The sequence below is a fragment of the Erythranthe guttata genome, chromosome 10 (genome assembly GCF_056151865.1).
Source record: "Erythranthe guttata isolate IM_541 chromosome 10, IM_541, whole genome shotgun sequence".
Classification (NCBI taxonomy): Eukaryota; Viridiplantae; Streptophyta; class Magnoliopsida; order Lamiales; family Phrymaceae; genus Erythranthe; species Erythranthe guttata.
The window spans coordinates 426,941-452,679 of NC_142542.1; the positions used below are offsets into that span (position 1 = coordinate 426,941).

Sequence of the window (25,739 nt, forward strand, 5' to 3'; positions counted from 1 at the left end):
GTAGATGTAATTTACCCTAATAATAATAATTTTTACTTTAGAAGGAATTAATTATCTTTTGATTTGTTACTAAATTATAAAGGAATTAAATTCATTCTTATATAAACACTGAATAGTAATTAATTAATTAATTAATTTGTATCTAAGAAAGGTAGAGAAATAATTAAAAACGAAAAATGAAAATTGTTGCCACGTTTCAGAAATTCTTTTAGGTGAGAGGGTAATTTACGTCCTCGGAAAAGCCGATGCGATCATTCCACCAAACTCCTGCAAAAATGCCAAAAGGGCAAAACAGTAATTCAAACAGTCTTCTTCCTCAATCGATACCTTCACTTCCTCTCTCTCATTGCTCAACTGCTCAGATTCCATCGCCAGTGTTCTTCCTTCTGTTAACGGTTACTTCCAAATTTCTGCAACATCCTTTCTCGTCACCATCGAACAAATTACACCCACCACCATTACAACAATATATATACATACACTATACTTACAGTCTCCACCTTAATTCATCATCTACATCTCAAACCACCATCGAATAAATCCCCAACCAGAAATTAGAAAAAACCCACAAGAAAAGAAAAATATATATTTCACTAAAATGAAGAAGCAGAAGCAACAGTTGGTCACTGAATCAAGCTTCAGCCGCTTCGATCTCCTCTGCGAGGAGATAGTTTTCGCCATCCTTGACTTTCTCGAAGAAAACCCACTTGATAAAAAGTCCTTCTCTCTAGTTTGCAGGTCATTCCACGCCGTCGAGTCCCGTCACCGGAAATTACTGAAACCCCTCCATTCGGAGCACCTGACGAAGGTTTTGCACAGATACCCTTCCGTCTCGAATCTGGACCTTTCGTTGTGCCCGAGGGTAACGGACGTTTCGCTCTCCGTTATCTCTGTTGGTTGCAAGGAAATGTTGAGGTCGATTAATCTTTCTAGGTCCAGGTTTTTTTCTCATGTTGGGTTGTCGGATTTGGCCACAAACTGCCGGAATTTGGTCGAGATTGATCTGTCGAATGCTACCGAGCTCAAGGATTTGGGGGCGGCGGCCATAGCCGAGGCGAAGAACTTGGAGAGGCTGTGGTTGGTGAGGTGTAAATCGATTACGGATATCGGGATCGGTTGTATTGCTGTGGGTTGTCGGAAATTGAGGCTGCTCAGCTTGAAATGGTGTTTGGGTGTCGGTGATCTCGGTGTGGGGTTGATTGCTATCAAGTGCAAGGATATTCGCAGTTTGGATCTCTCTCACTTGCCGGTAATTACCCTAGATTCGGATTCGGATTTAATTCGAGATCGTTTTTGTTTATCGTATTTGGCATTTCTTCATGTTGACATGTTATATCACAACCAGAGACTTTATTGTTTGTGTTTGCTAAAGATACGAAGTAATGAAAATCAACACATTTGTTCTATGAACACGAGATTCTTCGCCCGTATTCTTGACAGGCGTAGTATCTCTAAATTCGAGTTATTTCTGGCTTTTAAAGATCGATTGTCTTGTTTATTCGGGGGTCGTAGTGGTGTCGGATACTACTAAGCTAGTAGCATAATGTAAAATTCGAGCATTCGCACTAATTATTTATGTCACTTATTTTCTTATGCAGATCACCGACAAATGCTTATCACAAATCTTGGAGCTGCAACACCTTGAAGATTTGTCTCTCGAAGGTTGTTTCGGTATCGATGATGACAGCTTCGCTGCTCTCAAACTAGGATGCAAGTCATTGGAGGTAATGATTTCGTGACTAACTGTTGAAAAATCTGTTTGGATGTTGTGTGATTTAATTACCTGTTTGGTACTTCAATTGTAAGATAATAAACGACGATTTTTCTTTCCCACAGACACTCGATATATCAAGCTGTCAGAACGTAAGCCACGTGGGTTTGTCTTCTCTAACCACTGCAGCTGGATGTATTCGTCAACTCATCTTATCATACGGTTCTTGTGTGAGTCTCCAGCATATATATTTTCCCTCTTTCCCGAGCATTATATATATATATCCAATAAATAAATAAATAAATAAATAAATAAAGAACTCATTATCTACCTTAATTTTGACAGGTGGATCTTGCTCTAGCCGATAGTTTACAAAAGCTTTATATGCTGCAATCTATAAAACTAGACGGGTGCGAGGTCACATGTTCGGGGCTCAAAGCCATCGGAAACTGGTGTGTGTCTCTTAGGGAACTGAGCTTAAGCAAGTGTGTGGGAGTTACGGATGAAGGACTTTCGTTTCTCGTTACTAAACATAAAGAATTGAGGAAATTAGACGTCACTTGTTGCCGTAAAATAAGTCACGTTTCGCTTGCCCACGTAACAAATTCTTGTACGTCACTAATTTCCCTCAAGATGGAATCGTGTAGTTCGATTTCAGCCGAAGCTTTTGTTTTGATTGGGCAGAGATGCCACTTTCTTGAGGAACTTGACCTAACCGATAACGAAATAGATGATGAAGGTAAACAAACTAGTGTAAGGTTAACGTGTGGTAATGAATTCGTTATGTGTTTTTTGCGGTGAGATGATTCGATATTTTTTATGCAGGTCTGAAATCCATTTCGAGATGCACAAAACTCTCGACCTTAAAATTGGGGATCTGTTTGAATATAAGTGGTGAGGGGCTAATTCATATTGGCGTTTGCCTTTCGAAGCTCAAAGAGATAGACTTATACAGGTCTGTGGTTCGTACTGTCGAGTAATTAGTATCCGGGTTTTTTTTTTTTTTTTTTTTTTTTATATCTATAAGTAAAAAAAATTCTTTTGTTTGTTACAGATCAGCTGGAATTACAGACTCGAGTATTTGGGCAATTGCTCGTGGGTGCCCTGGCCTTGAAACGATCAACATAGCCTACTGCAAATTCATTTCCGACCACTCGCTGATGTCATTGTCAACATGTTCGAAGTTGAAGATAATCGAGAGTCGAGGGTGCCCTCTTATTACATCTTTAGGTCTAGCAGCTATTGCGAAAGGGTGCCGGCAAATAGTTAAATTAGACATTAAAAAATGTCACAATATTGATGATTCTGGAATGATTCCTCTTGCACACTTCTCTCAAAACCTCAAACAGGTACGTTTTTTTTTCTTGATTAAAACTGCATCGAATAATATTCGTTTAATTTTGTGATTAATGATTAATCGACATATGCAGATAAATTTGTCGTATACGTCTGTGACGGAAGTAGGGCTGTTGTCACTTGCGAGTATAAGCTGTTTACAGAGCATGACCGTGCTTCATGTGAAGGGGTTGACACCCGGCGGAGTGGCGGCGGCACTTTTAACGTGTAGTGGATTAAGTAAAGTGAAGCTTCATGCTTCGTTTAAGTCGGTTTTGCCGCAGCTTCTTTTTCAACATTTGGAGGCGCGTGGATGTAATTTTCAGTGGAGAGACAAAACATTTCAGGTATTCATTGTTCTTTAGATTGAAATTGTAACAAAGTTAATTATGTAGGTAAAATTGATATTATTTATTTATTAATTTAAATTTATTGACAGGCTGAATTAGATCCCATGTGTTGGAAACTACAGTTGGGAGATGCAGAATAAAAAGGTGATTAAAGTTTTGAGCTAATTTGCATGTAATTTGTATTGAAGTTTTAAGTCAATAATTGTAAATTATATTATGGTCTTTATATAATTGAAAGTGAATTTAAATCACTTGGATAATATTTTCTTTGAATAATAATAATAATAATTAATTAATTAAAATTGGTAACAAGAATGCACGTTCTGGAAATGCATCCACTTACATATCCATTAATTAGTACTTACCTAGCAACCATATATCACATCGTTAATAGTACTATTTGAATTATTTGAAATGTTAATTGTTGTTTGCATTTTACTAATACCGTTTTGACTTGGAATGTGATTTTGACTGTTTTCTAGTTCGATATACAAAATACAAAAATTCTAGTTATTTGTGTTAGCTTTCTGATTCAACCCGATTCAAATAATTAGGGTGTTGGATGACAAAGTTATGCATGAATGAGTTACGTTTTGAATTTTAGATAACTCAACTTATCAAATTTGTGGGAAGTGTTCATTGATTCACTAATAACTTTCTCATCCGACCTCTAATTCTAGTGATTCAAGTTGGATTATAAATCTAACTCGAAGAACTACAAATTTTGTGCCTTGAGCTTTGCCTAATTCATACTAAAAAAATTGTCAAAATTACGTTTCAAATTTAAAACAATATTATTAAACTGAAACGGTATTTATCATATCCCATTAATTAATTATTATTTTAAATAAAAGATAAGGGGTAATGGCAAATAGGCCCATGACAAGGGCACTTAATTAAAATAGGGACATCCAATTTTTTTGTCTTTCAAATAAATCCACCCCATTCAAACTTATTTGCAAATAAGGAAAATCCCTTTATATATACCAAAATTACCCCCAATTCAACTCCAATTTCATGATTTACACCCCAATTTAGCCCAATTTCATCAATTAATCAATTTTAACCCAAATTTCAATTTTGACCCCAATTTTAACCCTAATTCGTATCAATTCCACCCATTATGCTCTAACTTCTTTAATATTACACATTGACCCCGGATTTTAACAAATATATCACATTAACCCCCAAAACTTTTTTTTTTTCAGAAAATAATTTTTTTTCTGAAATATTTTTTTTCCGGCCAGATTCCGGCGTTGACCGCCGGTCTCCGGCGTTGACTTTTTTTTTTTTTTTTTTTTTTTGAATTTTGTTTTCCTGAAAAATTTTTCCGGCCGGTCAACGGCCGTTGACCGCCGGGTCTCCGGCGTTGACTTTTTTTTTTTTTTCTTAAAAAAAATATTTTAATTAATTTTACTGTCTTGGCTGCTAAATTACTGTCTCCGGCAGCTATTTAACTGTCGGAGACAGTAATTTAACTGTTAATTGACTTTTTTATTCTTAAAAAAAATATTTTTAATTAATATTACTGTATTCGTTGCTAAATTACTGTCTCCAGCAGTTATTTAACTGTCGGAGACAGTAATTTAACTGTTAATTGACTTTTTTATTCTTAAAAAAAATATTTTTAATTTAATATTACTGTATTCGTTGCTAAATTACTGTCTCCAGCAGTTATTTGACTGTCGGAGACAGTAATTTAACTGTTAATTGACTTTTTTATTCTTAAAAAAATATTTTTAATTAATATTACTGTATTCGTTGCTAAATTACTGTCTCCAGCAGTTATTTAACTGTCGGAGACAGTAACTTAATTGTTAATTGACTTTTTTATTCTTAAAAAAAAAAATTTAATTAATATTACTGTATTCGTTGCTAAATTACTGTCTCCAGCAGTTATTTAACTGTCGGAGACAGTAACTTAACTGTTAATTGACTTTTTTTTTTTTTTTTCCCTTAAAAAAAATTTATTTTAATTAATATTACTGTCTTGGATGTTAAATTACTGTCTCCAACAGTAATTTAACTGTCTTAGACAATAATATTAATAATATTACTGTTCGGAAAAATAATATTCACAATATTACTGTCCCAAACAGTAATATTACTGTTTGAGACAGTAATTTAGTAGTCAAGACAGTAATATTAATTAAAATATTTTTTTTCTAAGAAAAAACAATTCAAAAAAAAAGTCAACGCCGGAGACCGGCGGTCAACGGTGGTTGACCGGCCGGAAAAAAAAAATCAGGAAAAAAATTTCAAAAAAAAAAAAAAAAAAAAAAAAAAAAAAAAAAAGTCAACGCCGGAATCTGCCGGAAAAAAAACAGTTCAGAAAAAAAATTATTTTCTGAAAAAAAAAAGTTTTGGGGGTTAATGTGATATATTTGTTTAAATCCGGGGTCAATGTGTAATATTAAGGAAGTTAGAGCATAACGGGTGGAGTTGTTAAGAATTATATTATTGAGGGTATTTTAGACTAAAGACATGGGGATGGGCTTAATTGAGAGACTGTTTTTTTTGTGGACTAAAATGCATTTAAGTCCCATGTGATGGGCCTTTTTGCCATTTGCCCAAAAGATAATGGTCCGTCACTTTGTTTAAGTTGGATTTAATGCTACTACCAAACTCTTTATATTTGGGACAAAAATAATTTTGCTCTAACTCTATTTTAATAATATATATATATATATATATATATATATATATATATATATATATATATATATATATATATATATATATATATATATATATATATATATATATGTTATTTAATCCTTTAATGCCGTGTTCGAAAGAATTGATTGGCAGTTTATTGATCAAACCAAATTTTCAACTGATAGTGTGGTACATGTATTATTGTTGATCCCTCAACATTTTCAAAGTAAGCTTGAAAATGAATCTTGTTAAGATGACTTCATGTTGTATCTATTTTATATCAAATGGAATATAACCATCTATTGGCAACATTAATTAATTAATATGAAAAAAAATCGAAAATAAAAAAATAATCACAACTTTTAATGCTCTCAAGTATCCATATAGCCAAATTTTACTTTTTCAATTCACAATTATATATTAGAGGCCAAAATATTTGAAATATAATATGAAGAGAAGTTAGTTTCTAAATATCATTTTGTCAAATATTAAATCTATCTTTGACTAAACACTAAAGTTTGACCAAAACTCTCCAGTTTTTAGGTTATAAATATAATCTGCAAATCATAGTTGAGTTTATCTGGACACCTGATGCAAATCACAGATTTTGTTCTATTTTGTAAAATCACTAGATGTGTGTTACAACTTGGAAGATTAAATTAACACATATAATCCTATTTTGTTAAATTTGAATTGGTTCAATTCTATTTTTCAAAATAAAACACACTCCTTTAAATGGAAGTTGAAATAATGCACTACAGCCACTACTAGCTATGGATGAAAATTGAACGAATCGGATCGAAATTAATACTTTTGATATTTTTTGGAATTAAAATTTACTTCCAAATTTTGTTGCAAAAAATAAACGAAAATTCGGAAAATACGAGTCATAAATTGAAAGGAAAAAAGTCGTTCCAAAATCAGAATTGACGGAAAATCTATAAAAATACATAGTAAAATCAATAATATACATGTCATTTTTGGATATTAAAATCATATCGAAATTGTAATCCTAAATACAATCCAATTCAAATACAAAAATACCATAAAAATCAAAAAAACAAAAATCATGAATACTTTCCATTTCGTAAAAAAATTAGATCGAAATTTACGGAATTCGGAAAATCAAGTGGCAAATTAGAGTTTGATAATGTGGAACCATCCACAGAGGAACACAACTCCCTCCCGTTTGATTTAGCCGCCGAGGGAGACAGTCAAACCCACAACCTTTGACCAAAAATGTCTTAATTTTCCACAGTCAAACCTCATGTTGCCTTCTCAGAAGCAACTATACATTTCTTTTTCCTTTTTTCTTTTCCACAACAATTTATACATACCCCCTTTTTATATATATACACACACATATATTCTAATCTTTCTTACATCTCCAACAAGACTTTCAAACACACCCCTCTCTCCCTCTCTCTCTCTCTCTTCTTTCTCTCACACACACTAAAAACACACACTAAAATCAAGAAAGAAAAAAGAAAGAAAAGAAAATGGCTTCTTCAGGTGGGAGTAGCTTAAACAGTTACCACACCATGTCTAACTTCTCAACATCACAATACATTTCTTCTTTCACTGATCTTCTTACAGTCAACGGCAAAGACCAACAGGATCAAGAACAAGAACAAGAACAAGAACAAGAAAGAACCTCGTACTTCTGGGAGATGAACTCTGAACCAGCAGTAAACAAAAACAAAAACACTGAACAAATTATAATCCCAAAGTATAAATCATTCCCACCTGCTTCATTACCTCTCTCTCCTTCGCCTCTCTCTCCTTCTTCTTATCTCTCTTTCCCTTCCAATTTAACCCCTTCCATCTTTCTCGATTCCCCTGTTCTTTTCTCCTCCTCTAATGTAAGTTTCTTTTTTTTTTTCTTTTTTTAAAACTGATCATTTTTCGATATCTTATTTTAGTGATGTGTTTGTGTAGGTTCTTCCATCGCCGACTACCGGTACCTTTTCTGCGCTTTTCTCAAAGGATGAAGAATCAAGAATTCCCAACTTCTCTTTCCCTTCCCAAACACGCCCTTCCGATTCTTCCTCTTCCATTTTCTCCTCTTCGGTTCGAATCAATTCAACGGTATGTACTGTGTTATTCATCTGTTTATGTTTCATGTTTTTCAATTGGTGGTTGACTTTGTTGCATTTATTGCCCACTGTTAACACGAAACTTCTATATATAGTGAGGTTTTTAGGGGGCATTTTGGTAAAAAAAATGAATCATAGGGGTGTTTTTGTTATTAAGGGGCAATTTGTTAAAAAAAATTGAATCGAGGGGTATGTGTTTTTGCTATTAGGGGGCAATTTGTTAAAAAAAAATTTGAATCATAGGCTATTAGGGGGGAATTTCTTTGTTATTAGGGGGCAAATTGTTAAAAATATTGAATCAGAGGGGTGTTTTTGCTATTAAAAAATATAAATTTGTGTTAGTTATTGACAGTTAATTAACTAAAAAAAACTGAAACAGGATTCATTTGATGATTCACTGAACAAGCAAATGGTGGTGATGAAATCAGAAGCAGCAGCATCTCTGCCAATCCAAATGCATTACCCTCAACAACCACAGTACATCAGAGACCAGAAGAAATCCGACGACGGTTACAACTGGAGGAAATACGGACAGAAACAGGTCAAAGGTAGCGAAAATCCTCGTAGTTATTACAAGTGCACTTTCCTAAATTGCCCCACGAAGAAGAAAGTCGAACAGAATCTGGACGGACACATTACGGAGATCGTCTACAAAGGTAGCCACAATCACCCAAAGCCGCAATCCACTCGAAGATCGTCGTCTTCCAACAATTCGATTCACAACAATTCGTCCTCTTACAACAGCCAATCGAATAATTCGTTTCTTGAAAATGCTCAAGTGGACCCCACCGCAGAGAATAATAATAATTCGTCTGCCTCTTTTGGAGACGATGATTTCGAACAGGGCTCCTCGATGAGTAACTCGAGAGACGATGATGAGAATGAACCTCAAGCCAAGAGATGGTGAGTACATACATTTTATATACATAGTTAAATTAATTGTAAAAAAAAAAAAAACATTTTCTGACAATTTTTTTATGGGATTTTTTTAGGAAAGGGGGTGATGAAAACGAGGGAATATCGGCATCCGGAAGTAGAACAGTACGTGAGCCGAGAATTGTTGTTCAGACGACAAGCGACATCGACATTCTTGATGATGGTTATAGATGGAGGAAATATGGGCAGAAAGTGGTTAAAGGCAACCCTAATCCTAGGTAAATTAAATTAATTAACCATCAATATTTATTAATTAGTTGTTACAACTGTTTCAATCTACATATATAGATTCTTGATCTGAGCTAATAATAATTATTAAAATATTATTGCAGAAGCTATTACAAGTGCACTTTCAACGGGTGTCCGGTCAGAAAACACGTGGAAAGAGCAGGACACGATGTAAGAGCAGTGATCACCACATACGAAGGGAAGCATAACCACGATGTACCTGCAGCAAGAGGCAGTGGCAGTTATTCGATGGCTAGACCGCCAATTATGAGCACTGCTATAAAGCCTTCTGTTATTAACGGACACATTTCCAACGGGGCGAATTTCGTTAACCAAAACGGTGGGCAGAGAATGCAGAACCAAACACCGTACACACTTCAGATGCTGCAGAGTCATAATAATAATAATACGGATAGTTTTGCGTTTTCTGGTTATGGAAACTCCGGTGGAGGAGCTAAGGAAGAGCCTAAAGATGACTCGTTTTTCGACTCTTTTTTGAACTGAGGTTACATTATATACGACTGGCAAACTCTTGATCTTGTTCTCGTATGAGAAGTGATTTACGATTTTTTTATTTTTTTTCGTTTGTATATTTTGATGTGACGATAGGAGCTAGGTGCATTTGTTTAATTTTTTTTTCTGGTCACTGAAGCTGGGACAGTGGCGTCATATAAGGTTGTATATTTCCTCATGAAGGGAAAATATAGAATAAAAAACACAATGTATTCATACTTATTAATTTTCAGGATTATTTTGTTTACTCCTACTGTCAACAAAAGCCTACAAATCGTTATCGAAAAAAATAAAGAGATCGATCGAACAATATTAAATTGAATAAAACTATTAAGGTTACCATTGTTGTTACAATTAATTAATAGCCATAAATAAAGCAGAGCAAACGAAGGCGAAGATCCGCAAAGCGGAAGATTCTTCCTCGAGAAGTAGTTTCATGATTGTTAAGAGTTCGCTCGAGTTCGATTCTAATTTCTAATGGTGTGTACACTATATATATCGCATGCCCAGGTTGCATGTAACATCATTTTACATTTCATTTTAATTTTTCATTAATTTCCTGCAAACACCACAATATTAATAACAAAAAAAAGTACATTAATAATAAAATAAAATAAATAAAAATTAAAAATGAAATTAGTACAAACCTCTTGGACCTCAATTGCAATTTTGGGTATTTTTTAATTAAATCTTGGGCCAGGCCCATATATGTATAAAATTAATTTTGGGGCTTTTCTAATAAACCCTATTCGCCAAAACCCTACTGCGGAAAAACAATTGCTGCTGCTTTCTCCCACCATTTCTCCTCGCGTGAACCTCTAATCCTTCCATATTCGAAGCTTGAAAATGGTTCGAAGCTTGAAGAATCCCAAGAAAGCAAAACGCAAGAGCAAGGTTCAAAATACGATGTCTTTATTCTAATTGAATACTTCTTTTTGTTCATCTGCGTTGTCCAATTTTTGTAATCACGTTACTTTTACTCGTTTCTGATTAATGGAAATGGTTAAAAAAATAATGCAAATTAAATTAGGGTTCGAAGAAAGGTGAAGGATCATCATCAAATGAGGCGCCTGCAGTAGAAGCAAAGGTGTGGCAACCGGGTGTAGACAAATTGGAGGAAGGAGAGGAGCTTCAGTGCGATCCTTCTGCTTACAATTGCCTTCATGCTTTTCATATTGGATGGCCTTGTTTGAGGTCACTTTCTAATTTATATATATTTTTTATTTCTAATTTTGGTGTGTGTTAAGAATTAAGATGTATCTATTCATCGTTAAGAACCTTACTGCAGCTCTGTCTATTTTGTTTGCAAAGTTTTTTCATTGAGTGAATTTGGTATGCTGTATAGAAGAAGTTGAATTTGGGAGTTATTCTATATACAATTACGACCCATGTTTTTCTTACCTATTCGATTGTGTAATTTTGGTCTCAGCATTGAGAGTTTCTTTTAATTATTTTTCATGGAGATGATGCATGTGAGTGTGGACCTGATCATTTGTTTGTGTATGGGACAGTTTCGATATATTACGTGATTCGTTGGGGCTGGTGCGTACCGAGTTTCCTCATACTGTGTATTGCGTTGCCGGAACTCAGGTGAGTTTTGCTCGTATTGTGTTAATGCTTGCAGATGCTATTGTCAATCTTATATGATATGATTTTATTGATATTTTCTTGATGAAAATTTAGTTAGAATATGGCAAACATGTTTAGTAGTTGCATCGCCTATTTTTTCCGCAAAGTTGTTATGTTTCTTCAGAAGTCATAGTTCAAAGCCCGTTTCACTTTTTCACTGAGTACAACTCCTAGATGCTTCCAATGGCCACACGCACAACATATCTAAAGTATGACTTTTATCTCTAATTTTCTACTAATCAATTTTTTTTTTCCTATATTGGTAGGCAGAGCAATCATCCTGGAATTCCATTGGAATATTCAAGGTATTAAAACTCTCTGGGAAAAGACGTGATTTAGTGCCCAACAAGATAAACAAAGATGGTTCTGACATGGACAGTGAGAGTAGTGACAGTGACGAGGATGATGAAGATGACAGCCGTGGATCCGGACCCCCAGTTTTGCAGGTATATATATTTGTATAAAACTGTAGTTTGTTCAATTTTCATTCAACTTCCATGCAGTTATTTTTTTGTGAGTCATTTAATATCTTGTCTGAATCCATCTACAGATACGCAAGATCTCTCACGAGGGAGGTGTGAATCGTATACGCGCTATGCGTCAAAATCCTCATATTTGTGCTTCGTGGGCAGATACTGGTCATGTTCAGGTACCACTCTTATTTAGTATTATTATCGTAGTACTCAAAATTGGAATAAATTTGGGGATATATTCAATGTGGTATTCTATAACTATATCCAATCCTGTGCAGGTTTGGGACTTTAGTTCTCATTTGAATGCTTTGGTGCAATCAGATGCTGAAGCTGTTCATGGAGGGTCCACTGTATTCAATCAAGCTCCTTTAATTAAGTTTAGTGGACACAAAGATGAAGGCTATGCCATGGATTGGAGCCCTCTCGTTCCTGGAAGGCTCGTCACAGGTGATTGCAAGAGCGGTATTCATCTATGGGAGCCTGCATCTGATTCGACATGGAATATTGATTCTAATCCTTTTGTCGGTCATACTGCAAGTGTCGAAGATTTACAGGTAATAATATCTTCAGGTTTGCACTTGTACACTTTTACAATTACTATGTATTCTGTAATGATGGGCTTTTTTGTTTGTATTGTTTTTATTTGCAGTGGAGTCCGACAGAAGCTTTTGTATTTGCCTCGTGCTCGGTTGATGGAAATGTTGCGATCTGGGATATTCGTCAGGGAAAGTCTCCTGCAGTTTCTATCAAAGCACACAACGCAGACGTAAATGTTATAACATGGAACAGGTGTTTAAAACATCATTTTACTCGAAATCTCAGTCGGAACAATGATTTCCCGAGTATCTTTGTTCATATTTGCTTCTTTTTTGTCTAGCCTGGCGAGCTGTATGCTAGCATCTGGTAGTGATGATGGTACATTTTCGATCCGAGATCTTAGATTGCTCAAGGTATATGTAATCTCAGTATTTTTATTTTATTTTTTTTGTTTTATCATCTGTAAATGGGGAAGAAACATTATAAGCATAAAAATCCAAGTTTGTCCTTGCATTCGTTTTCTTTGTTCATTCAGCTGTGTGTTTCCTTGTACAGGAAGGAGATGCTGTCGTTGCACATTTCGAGTACCATAAACATCCCATTACATCGATTGAGTGGAGCCCGCACGAGGCGTCCACCTTGGCGGTGTCTTCATCAGACAATCAACTAACGTAAGAAACCTCTCCGGATTGTGCTTTTATATAATCCTGCATTTCCTTTGAACTTGAAATTCATTGTCTTCGTTCGTTATGTTCATTTTCAGAGTGTGGGACCTATCTCTTGAAAGGGACGAAGAAGAAGAGGCGGAGTTCAAAGCTAAGACAAAAGAACTAGTAAACGCACCCACTGATTTGCCACCACAGCTTCTCTTTGTTCATCAGGTAAAACGACTATTATAACTTGTTATTGAAAGTAGAAAATCGATTTAGCATAGATAAATCTTAAAATTAATGTTGTTGGTTAAACTGTGCAGGGTCAGAAGGACTTGAAAGAAGTTCACTGGCATTCACAGATACCTGGAATGCTCATATCAACTGCTTCAGATGGTTTCAATGTACTAATGCCGTCGAATATCGAAACTCCACTTCCTGCCGATAATGCTTGATATTCGACAATTTTGTCTTATGTAAAGAATTTATTAAAAGGAGAAAAAAAAAAGAACAAGAATCTTGTGATCTATTTGCTTTTTACCGCAGCATTGAAAAGTTCTACTACTTTTTAAGTTTTTACCCTATTGCATCAAATTTTGCCCTTTAAAAAAATGTTGTAATGGACTCCGATTTAACTTATTTTCCAACCGTTTTCATTGACCAAAATTGTCCACCCATATGTCTCTAAACGTGTCTTTGTTTCCTTCTGTCATATTGCAGAATATCGATAAATTCATAACATCGTAATGTATTAAATTAGTAGTTCGATAATTTAATATTTTGTTAAATTAATTGAAGTTTACTCTTTCATAATGTTTTAATTTGTAGAGGTTTAATTGTACTGGGTTATCTTGAAATCAGTCTTGGATTCCCTGGAGGGAAGCATAGTTTATGCTATCATATAAAACAAAGTACATTCTCATTTATTTTCTATATATTTTTTCTGGTTAAAATATCAGAGTTAGATACAAGCTAAGTCAACAAGATACAGATTACATTTAATGGAAGAACCTAGTTCATCAATTTGTCTCACTTACGATACTTATTACTACAACCCATCATTAATTACTTTGTCCATTATTAATTACTGGAACACAATTATTATTATTTTATTTTTGCAAATCAGATTATCTAGGTAAAATTGGATCCATCAACACCTCCATACACAAAAATCTAGAAATATAATTACTAATTACTAGTAATTTACTCTGATTAACTTAATACATGACCTGGCGTGCACAATATTTGTTCCTATCTTGCAATTAATTAATCTTTTCAATCTTTTTCCATGGCCCCTCTCTTTTATTGCAACATGCAATTTGCTAACTACTTCACAAATAATTGTTAACAATCCTTTTTATTTTATTAATGCTTGAAAATGAAACTTGCAAATTGTCACAAAAACAGCCCAAAATTCTATTATTGCTTCAAAGTTCTAATTTCCTAATATAAGATTATTTAATTTAATGCTAGATCTTAGAAAAAGATTATTTCATTTAATTTAATGGTGTCACGCTCATACAACTTTTCCTTAATATTGACGCGTGAAATCATATTATTCCCCTAAAAAAGCTCTTAACTAAATTAATGAAATGAATTCTTGTAATTTTAGGAAAAGCAACGAAATTAACGGTAAAAGCACTTCCCTTAAATGGGAAAGTGAACTGGGAAACGGAAACAGAATCCCGAAATTCCAGCTGGCAAATGGCATAATCGTTATTTACCCCCAAAATCGGTGCTAGTTTCAACACCACAGTAGCACTTTCCAGCTCCCTTCTTTACGCGTGTCTATCGCGGAAAAAAAGGTATTGTTGTGCACGCGCTCACTAAGTTCAAGTGGACCGTTGCATAGAAACCATCAATTTCTTAATCTAAATTAAGCTCCCTCATAAGTCATACCACATGCGCTTCAAAACAACCTTTTTCTAATTAAAATTTTACTTTTATCAATAAAACTATTATATAGTATTAATTTTGACAATATATATATAATATGATTAGATTACCATTTCAATTAATTTTATTTTTTTGTGATAAATAATATTAGTAGAATTTTGGAGTCATAATGGTAACGATCTCACAGTTTCAAATTATATATCGATTTAGAATTTTCTTTTTCTTTTTAAGTTATAGTAACATTCGAATTTCAATGATTTTTTTATTCTCTCTTTTTCATAATTAATGGTATTTCAGTTCATTAAATGCATTTTCTCTAAATTATGTATATTTATTAGTTCTCTTAATGAATATATTCATACGAATATTAGTATTTAATATTTCTACTTATCAAATACAATGGGTAACTAATATTTAATTAATTGAAACTAATCTCAATTAAAGTTGACATCCATCATGAAAGATATGATAATAGAGTTTGTGGAAAATAATTACTTCCCCCACTTAATATCTACTTATCAATAATCAAATTCTTTAATTGAGTAGCAAAAATAAATAAAAATAAAAAGAATTATCACTAATCAAAGAAGAGATTACAACAGAATGCAACACAGCACGTGATCACTACCCTCCCTCACTTGGCATAGTCAACCGGTTCATCCGGTCACCCACCCCCCGTCGTCTTCCGCACCGCGTTATCTCTCTCCCCCATTTTCCTTTTTCTCATTCGCCTTCAAAACACGGGAGCAAAATCCAATTCATTGACTCTCTCTCTCTCTCTCTCATCTTTCTCTCTCTTAATACTCTCATATTTTCTCTCAAACAAATTATCAGAGCAATTAATTAAATAAATAAATAATACTGAGAGTAGAGACAAAATACTATGAACAGAAATTTCGTCATCAACTCATCGGAGTGAATTTCGCCGGCCGAATCGAATCGAATCATACAGCTGAAGCATGTTATCCCGTTTTGCCTTTCCCTTTACCTTTTATTTACCATTTTCGAACTCCTCTCCCCTCCTCTCTCTCGTCGGCGGTAACCACACTTCTGCTAGATTCTGCTCCCGTTGATTTTTTTTTTGTTTTTATTCTCTCCTTTTTAATTTATACAAGTGTGCTGTTACACATACATCACAGAATATTTTTTTGATTTTTTTGATTTTGCCCAATTTTTTGATTTGATTTGTTTGTTCTTCTAATGGAGCCGAGTGTGGGGAAGCCGAGTTTTCTGAGAAATATTCTGGTGCGTTTGTTTCTATTCTGCGTCCTCGTCATCGCACTCAGATTTGCTTATGTGGTCACAATCCGAGGTGAATCGTGTGACCTAGGCGATTTCTGTTTCTTCGCCCTACCGGAAAATTTCAACGTCGTCGCCGGCGTAGGTCAGCTCGAGAAATCGTCGTCTTCAGCTGTCATATCATCAGCCGGCCGAGCTACGCCGTCGATGCCGAATAAGATCCCCGATCTGTGGGCGACCAAGGGTTTTCAAAAATCCGTACATTTTTACTCCTCGGTTTTTCAGGATCTGATATCTGAAGCCGTTCTGAGCCCCAATTTCAAAACCCTATGCGTCGATACAGCCATGGGAGCCGATGTTTTCGCTCTGAGGGAGATCGGCGTGGAGGACTCCATCGGTATTTCCAAGAAAGCTTTCAAGCCGTTGGTAATTTCAGGGCAGGGTTTTAAGCAGCCCTTTGGTGATGAGACTTTTGATTTCGTGTTTTGTGGAGCTGGGGTGGTGGAGAAGTCAGTGAGGCCAGGTGCTATCGTGGCGGAGATTGGGCGGACACTGAAGCCCGAAGGGTTTCTAGTCGTCCACACTGCCTCAAACGATACATATAGTTTCGAATCATTACTTAGTTTGTTCAATTTTTGTAAATTGGTGAGAAGTAGGGATATTGGTGGTTTTGTTAGAGAAATTGTTCTGCAGAAAGATAGCGAAGAGGGGAATATCAAGACGAGTATCGAAAAATCTAGTGGGGATTCGGTGATTAAATGCCCTGTTCGAAGTTATAAACAGGAATTGATAAGGAAAGCGGAGCCTCTGATAGAGGAAGAGCCCAAGAAACCGTGGATTACACTCAAGAAGAATGCTCAGAAGATTAAGTACTTGTCTGCAATGGTGGATATTAGTTTTAGTTCGAGGTATGTATATGTCGATGTTGGTGCGAGAAGCTACGGCTCGAGCATAGTGAGCTGGTTCAAGAAGCAATACCCGAAACAGAACAAGACTTTTGATATATACGCAATTGAAGCAGACAAGACCTTTCACAATGATTATAAATACAAGAAAGGGGTTACTTTGTTGCCTTATGCAGCTTGGGTGAAAAACGAGAGCCTGTTTTTCGAGATTAACGAGGACCCTGGTCATAAAAATGTTGAGAAAGGTAGAGGGATGGGCAGGATTCAACCGGTTCAGTCTTCCTCTGGCGGTGATGATGGCGGTGGTTTGAAATCCTCCGGCGATGTCGACCAGATACAGGGGTTTGATTTTGCTGATTGGTTGAAGAACACAGTTACGGAGAGGGACTATGTTGTAATGAAGATGGATGTTGAAGGGACTGAATTCGATCTGATTCCTAGGTTGTTTGAGACAGGGGCAATATGCTTGATTGATGAGCTGTTTCTTGAATGTCATTACAATAGGTGGCAGAAATGCTGTCCAGGTGAGAGGTCGAAGAAGTACGAGAAAACGTATGGACAGTGCCTGGATTTGTTCACCTCTCTTAGGAAAAGTGGAGTTTTAGTGCATCAATGGTGGTGAAACTGGTAACAGTTATCTCTACTCCTTTGTACCATTTCTCGTTGTTTCAGTTTCCCTCTTTGCGATAAACGAAGATGCTGTGTCATTTTCTTCCTCTTATGTATCTATTGTTCTTTTAAAGAAAAAAAAAAGTTAAATAGTTAAAAGTTTTAGTAATTCTCTTTTCAATGATATGTTGTGTGCTGTCTCATTATTATCAGATAGTTTCAAGAAACAATTCATAATTTTATACGCATCATTTCCAAACAACCCTAGTGGAGCATGATCGATGAATCTGAATCATTGCTTCTATAAGTTTATAGATTGTTCAAGATGGAGATTGCAGTTTAATTAATTTAGCTGTGCCAATTGACGAATAAATTTCGAAGTCGTGGTTTTGTTCCTTCGTTAGCAATGTTGTTTTCGATTAATGAGTTATATTGTGTGGGTGAAGATTGTATGAGTTGGTTGAGACATTAAATTGCAAAGCAAAGCTGTTCCAGTTGGGAATTTTTGGCTCTGTTAACTTTTATGGTTCAGGAAGTACTACCAGAAATGAAATGCCAGTCGTTTTAGCCATGCTGTCATCTAACAGTTTTTACCAGCTTTCAACAAATTCATTCTTTTTCCTGCCAATCATTGAAAACAAAAAAGTTATTCCAATTTTGAAATAATTCAATGATGGAATTTAAAATGTAGAAAAATGAATCTTCAGATTTTATACACCGAATGTAAGGTCAAATTATAAAACCGCCCTATTTTGGGTAATTACAACCACCCTTCTCAATTATGAATCTTCTTACACGTCCACTCTCGTGGCGTCAAATTTAATGTAATGTTCTAGATTACGTGGAATATTCTCTTGTTTGTACCCATTTTATCCCATTTGAGCTCCACATTTTAAAACGAGATGATCATAAGATGTGTCTTTTAGCTTGTAAATATCAGATTGTGGTGCATTAGAAACTGGATTTTTGCACAAATTGAGTATAAACTAGAGAAAATTCCACGAAATCTAGAAGATTCTGTAGAATTTGATACCATTGAGCTGAAAAGGTGTAAGAAGATTGATAAATGAATTCAATCTATATTCGTAAATATGGATGCTCATAATTTAATATTTATTAGTGATGGGTGTAAATAAATATAAATAGTAATAAAATAATTAAAATAGAGAGGCAGCATCCCAATCCTAAAACGGGAAAAAAGGAGTAGTTGTGGGAGAAACAAAGGGGAGAAAAATTAAAGGAGAGAAAAAAGGGAATGCATGACATACACAAAATTATTACACAGCCAAAAAAAAAAAAATAGAGAAAAAGTTGAATTGGGAAGGCAGATCATGTGCCATTTTGGCATGCTTCAATCTGTCTTAATGGCCATTTTCTCCTCCTAATTCCTTTCTTCCCTGCCCTAACTCTGTCATTACATTGTACATTTCGTCGTAAATGAGACAAGATCATAATTATTAATCCCAACCGAAACAAAAAACAAAAAAATGGGTGCTTGTTGTTCGTGTCATAGGGGTGGCAGATTCGATAGTTACCTTGTCGAAGAAGAAAGAGATCATCACACTGGTGGAGGAGGAGGAGGAGGAGGCGGAGGAGAAGAAAATGGAGATATTGTATTGAGAGGCGATGCCGGTGCTCGTATTCGTCTTACGGGCTCGTCTAAATACGTATCTATGTTCTCTCAGCAAGGTCGAAAGGGTGTCAATCAAGACGCCATGACTGTTTGGGAGGTACATTAATTAATTCAATTCAACACGAAAATTTATTTACGATTTTTTTTTAAATATTATTTATATATATTTTTGTATGCAGAACTTTTCAGGGGACAAAGACATGTTCTTCTGCGGTGTGTTTGACGGGCACGGGCCTTCGGGCCATAAGGTGGCCCGTTACATGCGCGATTTTTTGCCGGCAAAAATATCGTATTTATATAAACAGCCGATTGTTGTTGATATCGAAGCTGATGAACCCGAAGATGAATGTGGGAATGTTCCGGAATATTCCAGGAATCCTTTGTTCTTGTCGTGGAAAGCTCGATTGACCAAATGCTTCCATGAGATGGATGATCAGCTTGAGGGTGATGCTTCCATTGAGAGCTATTGCAGTGGAACAACTTCTGTTTGTGTCCTTAAAAAGGTATATATATATATATATATATATATATATATATATATATATATATATATATATATATATATATATATATATATATATATATATATATATATATATATATATATATATATATATATATTTATAATCTTGTTTTCTTTATTCATTATTATATATGTATAATTCATTTTTTTTTTCAAATTTCAGGCTGAACATTTGATCGTTGCGAATTTAGGCGACTCTCGTGCTGTTCTTTGCACGAGGGATGAAAACGATCATCTCGTTTCCGAACAACTCACTGTCGATTTAAAACCGAATCTTCCAGGTTTGTGTGTGTGTGTGTTTATATATATGTACGTGTTTATTGCAATTAGTACCCTTGTATTATATCAAATCGCCAAAAAAACTACCCCGTGTTATTCTATTGGCAAAAAAATCAGGTGAAGCGCATCGAATAAGAAGTTGCGAAGGTCGAGTATTGGCCATGGACGAAGAACCGAACGTGTACAGAATATGGATGCCTAATGAAGATTGCCCGGGTTTAGCCATGGCCAGAGCTTTCGGAGATTTCTGTTTAAAAGACTTCGGCCTTATTTCTACACCTCAAGTTACTTACAGAAAACTCACCCAAAAAGACGAATTCGTCGTCTTAGCAACCGATGGGGTAATTAATTAATTTTGCTTAATTAAAATTTAAAAATGAAATATGTTTGTTTGTTTGATTTTTTATTTTTTGATGTGTGATTATGTATTGATTAGATATGGGATGCGTTGTCGAACGATGAAGTGGTGAAGGTTGTGGCGTCGGCGGGGAGCCGGTCGGTGGCGGCGAAGATGGTGGTGGAGAGGGCCGTACGGACATGGAGATACAAATACCCACGCGCGAAGATTGACGACTGCGCGGTGGTGTGTTTGTTCTTCAAGAGGCAGAGGCCGGCGCTTACGAAATCGGTGTCCGAGGTGACGCAGTTGAGTTTGAACTACAACGGGATAGACGCGCGCAGCTGCACCGAGAGTATGAAGAGCGACGACGCGCTCGACACGGTGTTGAATTGCGATGTGAAGGAAGGCGGTGGTGATCAGAGTAATAATACTAATACTAATAATAATACTGAAGGCAACCGTACGAGGAAGAGGAGGCCGCCGGTGAAGAAGATTGAGCATGTCGGAGAGTGATTATCGTCGTCGGTTACTAGGATTAATCGGACTAATCGGGTTTTATTTTAATTTGTGCTGTCTTTATTTATTTGTTAGTTAAATCAAACTTAATATGGACAGAGGATTTTTATGTACTAGTATTTTTCTTGAGAGTGTTGTTATGTATATTTGAAGGAGAATTATTTCATGGTCCAGTGGCAAGTTTTCTGTATATATATATTATATTTATATAATATATATTGTTTTTTCTTTTTTTCCTAGAGTGTATTGTTGTTAATAATTAAGAAAGCTAATACAAACGGTAATGAAAGGGTAATAAAACGGCGTCGTTTGAGAGAGTGAAATGAACTTGGGTATTGACTTTTGACTTTTGAAGTTGGGCCCAATTTTATTAACAGGCTGGGCTCAGTGGCAATTATGGGCCGACTGATATTGCTATTTTTGCTTCTGGATCTTTTTGGAGCAATTATGGGCCGGGCCATGTTTGGGCCCATATTAGTTGTTCATTGGAAATATTATTGTACATGTAATTAAGTCAAATGACTGTTTTAAGTTTAGGGTAAATTACAGTCGACCCCTGTGGTAAGGTCAAAATACGAAAAAATTCTTCATGTTTGGGTAATTACAAGTTACAACCATTCCCTCAACTTTAAATGTTCTTACACGTCCATCATTGCAATGTTAAATTTAGAAGAATATTCTAGATTATGTGGAATATTCTCTAGTTTGTAGCCGTTTTACCTCATTCGAGCTCCACATTTCGAAACAAGATGATCATAAGATGTGTCATTTTCCTTATAAATATCAGATTGTGGTGCATCAGAAAATGTATTTTTGCACAAAAACGAATTCAAATTAAGAATATTCCACGTAATGTAGAAGATTATGTTGAATTTGGCGCTTTACAGGTGAATGTGTAAAAAAATTCTCATAGTTGAGGGATGAAATCTATGTAGAAGATTATGTTGAATTTTCATCATTTTGGCTTCATTTTTGCCAATATAACTATTTTTTGTAATTTCACTTGACCTCCATAATTTACCCTAAATTTGAATATTTGCCATAAATAGCAAAACCATGAGAAAGGAAAAAAGATTTTTAACTATATGATACGATGAATATAAAATAAAATAAAAAGACTGAATTAGGAAAACAATAAATGGACGAAAGGCAAAAGGGTTAACTACTAATCCACAACAGCTCTAAAACAGTAATTCTGACTAAAAAGAAAAGGAAAAAATTGCTGACAATTCAAAAGGAGAAGATATGTCACATTTCACATATCACATATTTCATCAATTCCTCCAACAAGCAAGTAATTAAATAATTAAATAATTAAATAAATAAATTTAGATAACTATAAACAGTACTATGTCAAATAATACACAATTGTAGTTAAATTACTAGAAATATGAAATCTTTCAAATTTCCCAAAAAAAAAAAAAAACCCATCAATATCACCCCTCAGTAGGGGGCCCCCCTTTTCACCCCCACCCCCCAACTTTCACGGCCCCCAAGAAAGCATGCATAAATTCAGAAAAAATCAGAGATTGAAAATGAAGCAAAACTGATGTGTTGATTTTTTCCCTTTTATCTTTTCTTTAACTCAGTTCTCTCTCTCTCTCTCTTTCTCTCTCTACACACTGTCTGAAAACAGACACCATGCTTCAAAAGTCCACACTCCACTGACCCACCCCACATGTTCTTTTAATTACTCTTTTAATCCCCCCCTAATCATTCTTACAACCTTAATTATTACTACCTCATTTTAAAGAAACTTTAATCCCACACTTTTTGACTAAACTTACATTCATTAATAAAGAACCCTGAATAAAATCAAAAGCACTTAATTTTTATTACTATATCTTAAACACAAGAATGATGATCCCAACACACTTTTTGTTCTTTAATAAAATTCTAATTAAATTGAAATAATTATTGAATAACACTCTACTAAAATCAAAATTAAATTAAGTTCAATAAATCAGATTCATCAATTCATGCTACAATACCCACCATTTTTACATATGACATGACAGGAGAGTACATATATAATAATAATTAAATAATATAAGCAGACAATCCCTGGAAATAGCAAAAGCTGTAAACCAAAAAAAGAAGGAAGAGCAAAATCAAATTTTATTAAAAGTATTAAATATTAATTTGGGATTTGCGGACCACGTAACGGTAGGCAGCGACCTTCCGCTTGCGAGAGGCGGTGTTATCAACGGAGAGCACCAATTTTCCGGCTTCCCTGGTGGTGTAGGAGTTGTGCACCGCCTCTTCATTGGCCGCAATCCGCCGTGGCTTCTCCACCGCCACCGTGTAGCTAGCGTCGGAATTCGGTACGAATTCAGCGCTGTATTCTAATTCCCAGCCTCCCACCACTATGTCCCACGTTATTGTTGCACCACCCTAAATAAATAAAAAACCAATTATTTAAATCAATTTGAATTTAATTAATTTAAATTTTTTTAATTTCCCCAAATTTGAAGAATATTCCAGACAGGAGAGGATTTTTTGGTTTGAAATTTGTCTTCTCTGACAAAGGTGTGTGAGTAAAGCTGTGTGGAGTCTGTTTTGAATTTTAACAAATACACAACTATTTACTAATTTAACACTGTAAATTAAATTAATTAATTAATCTTGAGCAAACAGACAAAAAAAGGAGGGCAAAAAGGTCAAAACCAACAAGAAATCTGAAATCAGCATATCCTATTATTTAAATTTAATTTCAGATTTTGTTTCTCAGAAAGATCTATCAGTGTATTATGTACTGTTTCACTGTAACTCTAGCGTGCACTATTTAATGAAATATTTTGCATACGATTGTTCAGAATATACTGCTAAATTACCAAAAGGGCATAGCCATTACTATTGTATTTACCTCAATGCCCTCGATTTGAATGTTCACCCTCTCCCCTCCCTTGACTGTGAACTCTGACGCCGGTTTGGGCGGACCGGAAATATCATCACCTGGCCGGCTGAGTCCGCCGTACTGAACCGGCACATCCTCCGGCTTAATGAATCTGATCCATCAAAGAACAAAATCAGTATCACAATTCTGCAGCAGAACAGAACACTGCACAATCTTTATTCCATTAATGGAAAACCTAGATATATACGAAATTCTTACAGCATTAAAGAGAGAGAGAGAGAGAGAGAGAGAGAGAGAGAGGATCACTTGTAAAGGGTTTCAGCAGCATTTCCTTCCTTGGAGATGACAAACTTACTCTTGGTTCTCTGAGTAAGAAACGGACTAAACATTGAATACAGCAAGCTGAAGTACCAAGGTACATTAACAAAGATCTGCAATCAAAACAAATAAAAATTCAATCTTTAAAAAAAAAAAAAAGAACAGAGTAATTGACCAATAAGAAAGGGACACGTCACCTTCCGGGCAACCATCTCAGGATAATTGTCTTGAAAGAGAGAGAGAATGTGGTTGGAAGCCGATCTGAGCTCTCGTTTAGGCATGTCTTTGAGATCAGTGACCTGGATAATAGAATTAACGCCGCCAGGTTTGAAATGGAGAAGCTTGATCCCTCTCTCAAGAACCTGAACCCTCCACCTCAAGAACTTTGTCAGCTTGACGTCATCATCGTCATCTCCGAAGATTTTGTCGTACATTTGCTTGTCCTTGAAGACGCCGTACGCGTTGTAGCAGACGGGGTGGCCTTCCCTGTCGAATGCGTGCATGTAGGCGACGACCCCTTCGAGTTCTTTGAAGCCCAGCTCCTCCTCCGAAACGACGTCGGCGCCGAACTCCTTCCTCCAGGCCAGGCATTTTCTGAGCATGGCGATGGAGTCTTGGACGCGGAAATCACGCGCGCGGAGGAATTTCAGGAGGATGACGTCGGCGCGTGGGTCGGAGGTTCCGGTGAGTTGGATGCCCCACATGGAGGAGTCGGGTGGGAGGTTGAAGAGGATGGTGTCTTTCAGTTCTTTGAGTGCTTTCTTCTCGGAGGTTTTCAGGTGGGAGATTAGGTATGTGTCTTCTTTGAAGGACGGTGTGCGGCGGAGGACGGCGGCGGACTCCATTACGGAGGCGACGAAGCTTTTCAGCTTGGTGGGTTTTGACGAGGAGGAGGGATTATTTGGGGTTTGTGGTAGTTGACATTTTTGGTCTTCTTGTTGGAGGGTTAGTGTTTGCTGGACTGAGAGCGGCGGAGGTGGTGGTGGTGCAGTAGATTCCATGGAAATTAATTATGTTGGGAAGAAGAAGATGTTGGAATATTTGGGGAAGAAGAAGAAGAAGGAGAAGTGTGATATGATTAGTGTGTGTGTGTGTGTGTGTGTGTAAGAAAAGTTTGAATGTGTGAAAATAAGAATGAATAAAGTGGCTTTTAAGCAGGAACAAAGCTGAGGTGTGGTTCTGAGTTCTGGCCCATGTGTCCAATATTTTATTTTTATATTATTTTTTTGAATAATGTGATTGCTTGAGTTTTCATCAACAAACAAAAAAAATATTCAATTTTTTTTTTTTTGTGAAATTTATAATTGAAGTAATAATGATGAAAAAATATTTAAATGTTTGTTATAATATTTTGTAGTTGAAGAGTCTTAACGATGAATAGGGGAGAGAGTCTGGGCTTTGCCATATTCAATTAGAGTTTCCAAGCCCAATGTCTCATATGCGGCCCTGGGCAAATAATTTTTTTTCGAGGCTTCTTATATTAATTTTTTTAATTAGAAATTAAATAT

At 35.6% G+C, this 25,739-nt stretch overlaps 6 protein-coding genes across 6 annotated transcripts; 5 read left to right on the top strand and 1 right to left on the bottom strand.

The window, feature by feature from the left end:
• Positions 1-258: 258 nt before the first annotated feature.
• Positions 259-3,656, top strand: LOC105953145 (RNI-like superfamily protein). Its single transcript, XM_012976779.2, has 8 exons — positions 259-1,249; positions 1,599-1,724; positions 1,837-1,941; positions 2,057-2,450; positions 2,537-2,666; positions 2,766-3,060; positions 3,142-3,393; positions 3,486-3,656. Exons 1-8 carry the CDS (start codon positions 599-601, stop codon positions 3,534-3,536), a joined length of 2,004 nt encoding a protein of 667 aa, XP_012832233.2. The 5' UTR covers positions 259-598; the 3' UTR covers positions 3,537-3,656.
• A 3,754-nt stretch (positions 3,657-7,410) lies between these two features.
• Positions 7,411-10,074, top strand: LOC105953144 (putative WRKY transcription factor 26). The gene is made up of 5 exons (XM_012976777.2): positions 7,411-7,916; positions 7,993-8,142; positions 8,530-9,053; positions 9,143-9,304; positions 9,419-10,074. The coding sequence occupies exons 1-5, from the start codon at positions 7,554-7,556 to the stop codon at positions 9,816-9,818; spliced, it is 1,599 nt and encodes a 532-aa protein (XP_012832231.2). The 5' UTR covers positions 7,411-7,553; the 3' UTR covers positions 9,819-10,074.
• Positions 10,075-10,543: 469 nt separating this feature from the next.
• On the top strand, positions 10,544-13,782 carry LOC105953143 (Transducin family protein / WD-40 repeat family protein). Its single transcript, XM_012976776.2, has 11 exons — positions 10,544-10,721; positions 10,858-11,021; positions 11,339-11,417; positions 11,723-11,902; positions 12,007-12,105; positions 12,208-12,483; positions 12,579-12,718; positions 12,807-12,879; positions 13,022-13,137; positions 13,230-13,347; positions 13,440-13,782. The coding sequence occupies exons 1-11, from the start codon at positions 10,674-10,676 to the stop codon at positions 13,569-13,571; spliced, it is 1,425 nt and encodes a 474-aa protein (XP_012832230.2). The 5' UTR covers positions 10,544-10,673; the 3' UTR covers positions 13,572-13,782.
• Positions 13,783-15,613: 1,831 nt separating this feature from the next.
• Positions 15,614-17,949, top strand: LOC105953142 (methyltransferase). The gene has a single exon (XM_012976775.2). The coding sequence runs from the start codon at positions 16,213-16,215 to the stop codon at positions 17,776-17,778; it is 1,566 nt and encodes a 521-aa protein (XP_012832229.2). The 5' UTR covers positions 15,614-16,212; the 3' UTR covers positions 17,779-17,949.
• A 992-nt stretch (positions 17,950-18,941) lies between these two features.
• LOC105953139 (Protein phosphatase 2C family protein) lies at positions 18,942-21,229 on the top strand. The gene is made up of 5 exons (XM_012976773.2): positions 18,942-19,495; positions 19,578-19,901; positions 20,085-20,202; positions 20,318-20,541; positions 20,637-21,229. The coding sequence occupies exons 1-5, from the start codon at positions 19,253-19,255 to the stop codon at positions 21,051-21,053; spliced, it is 1,326 nt and encodes a 441-aa protein (XP_012832227.2). The 5' UTR covers positions 18,942-19,252; the 3' UTR covers positions 21,054-21,229.
• Positions 21,230-22,989: 1,760 nt separating this feature from the next.
• LOC105953140 (SEC14 cytosolic factor family protein / phosphoglyceride transfer family protein) lies at positions 22,990-25,418 on the bottom strand. The gene is made up of 4 exons (XM_012976774.2): positions 24,429-25,418; positions 24,220-24,344; positions 23,923-24,064; positions 22,990-23,450 (listed from the first exon to the last, which is right to left on the bottom strand). The coding sequence occupies exons 1-4, from the start codon at positions 25,230-25,232 to the stop codon at positions 23,187-23,189; spliced, it is 1,335 nt and encodes a 444-aa protein (XP_012832228.2). The 5' UTR covers positions 25,233-25,418; the 3' UTR covers positions 22,990-23,186.
• Between the last annotated feature and the right edge of the window lie 321 nt (positions 25,419-25,739).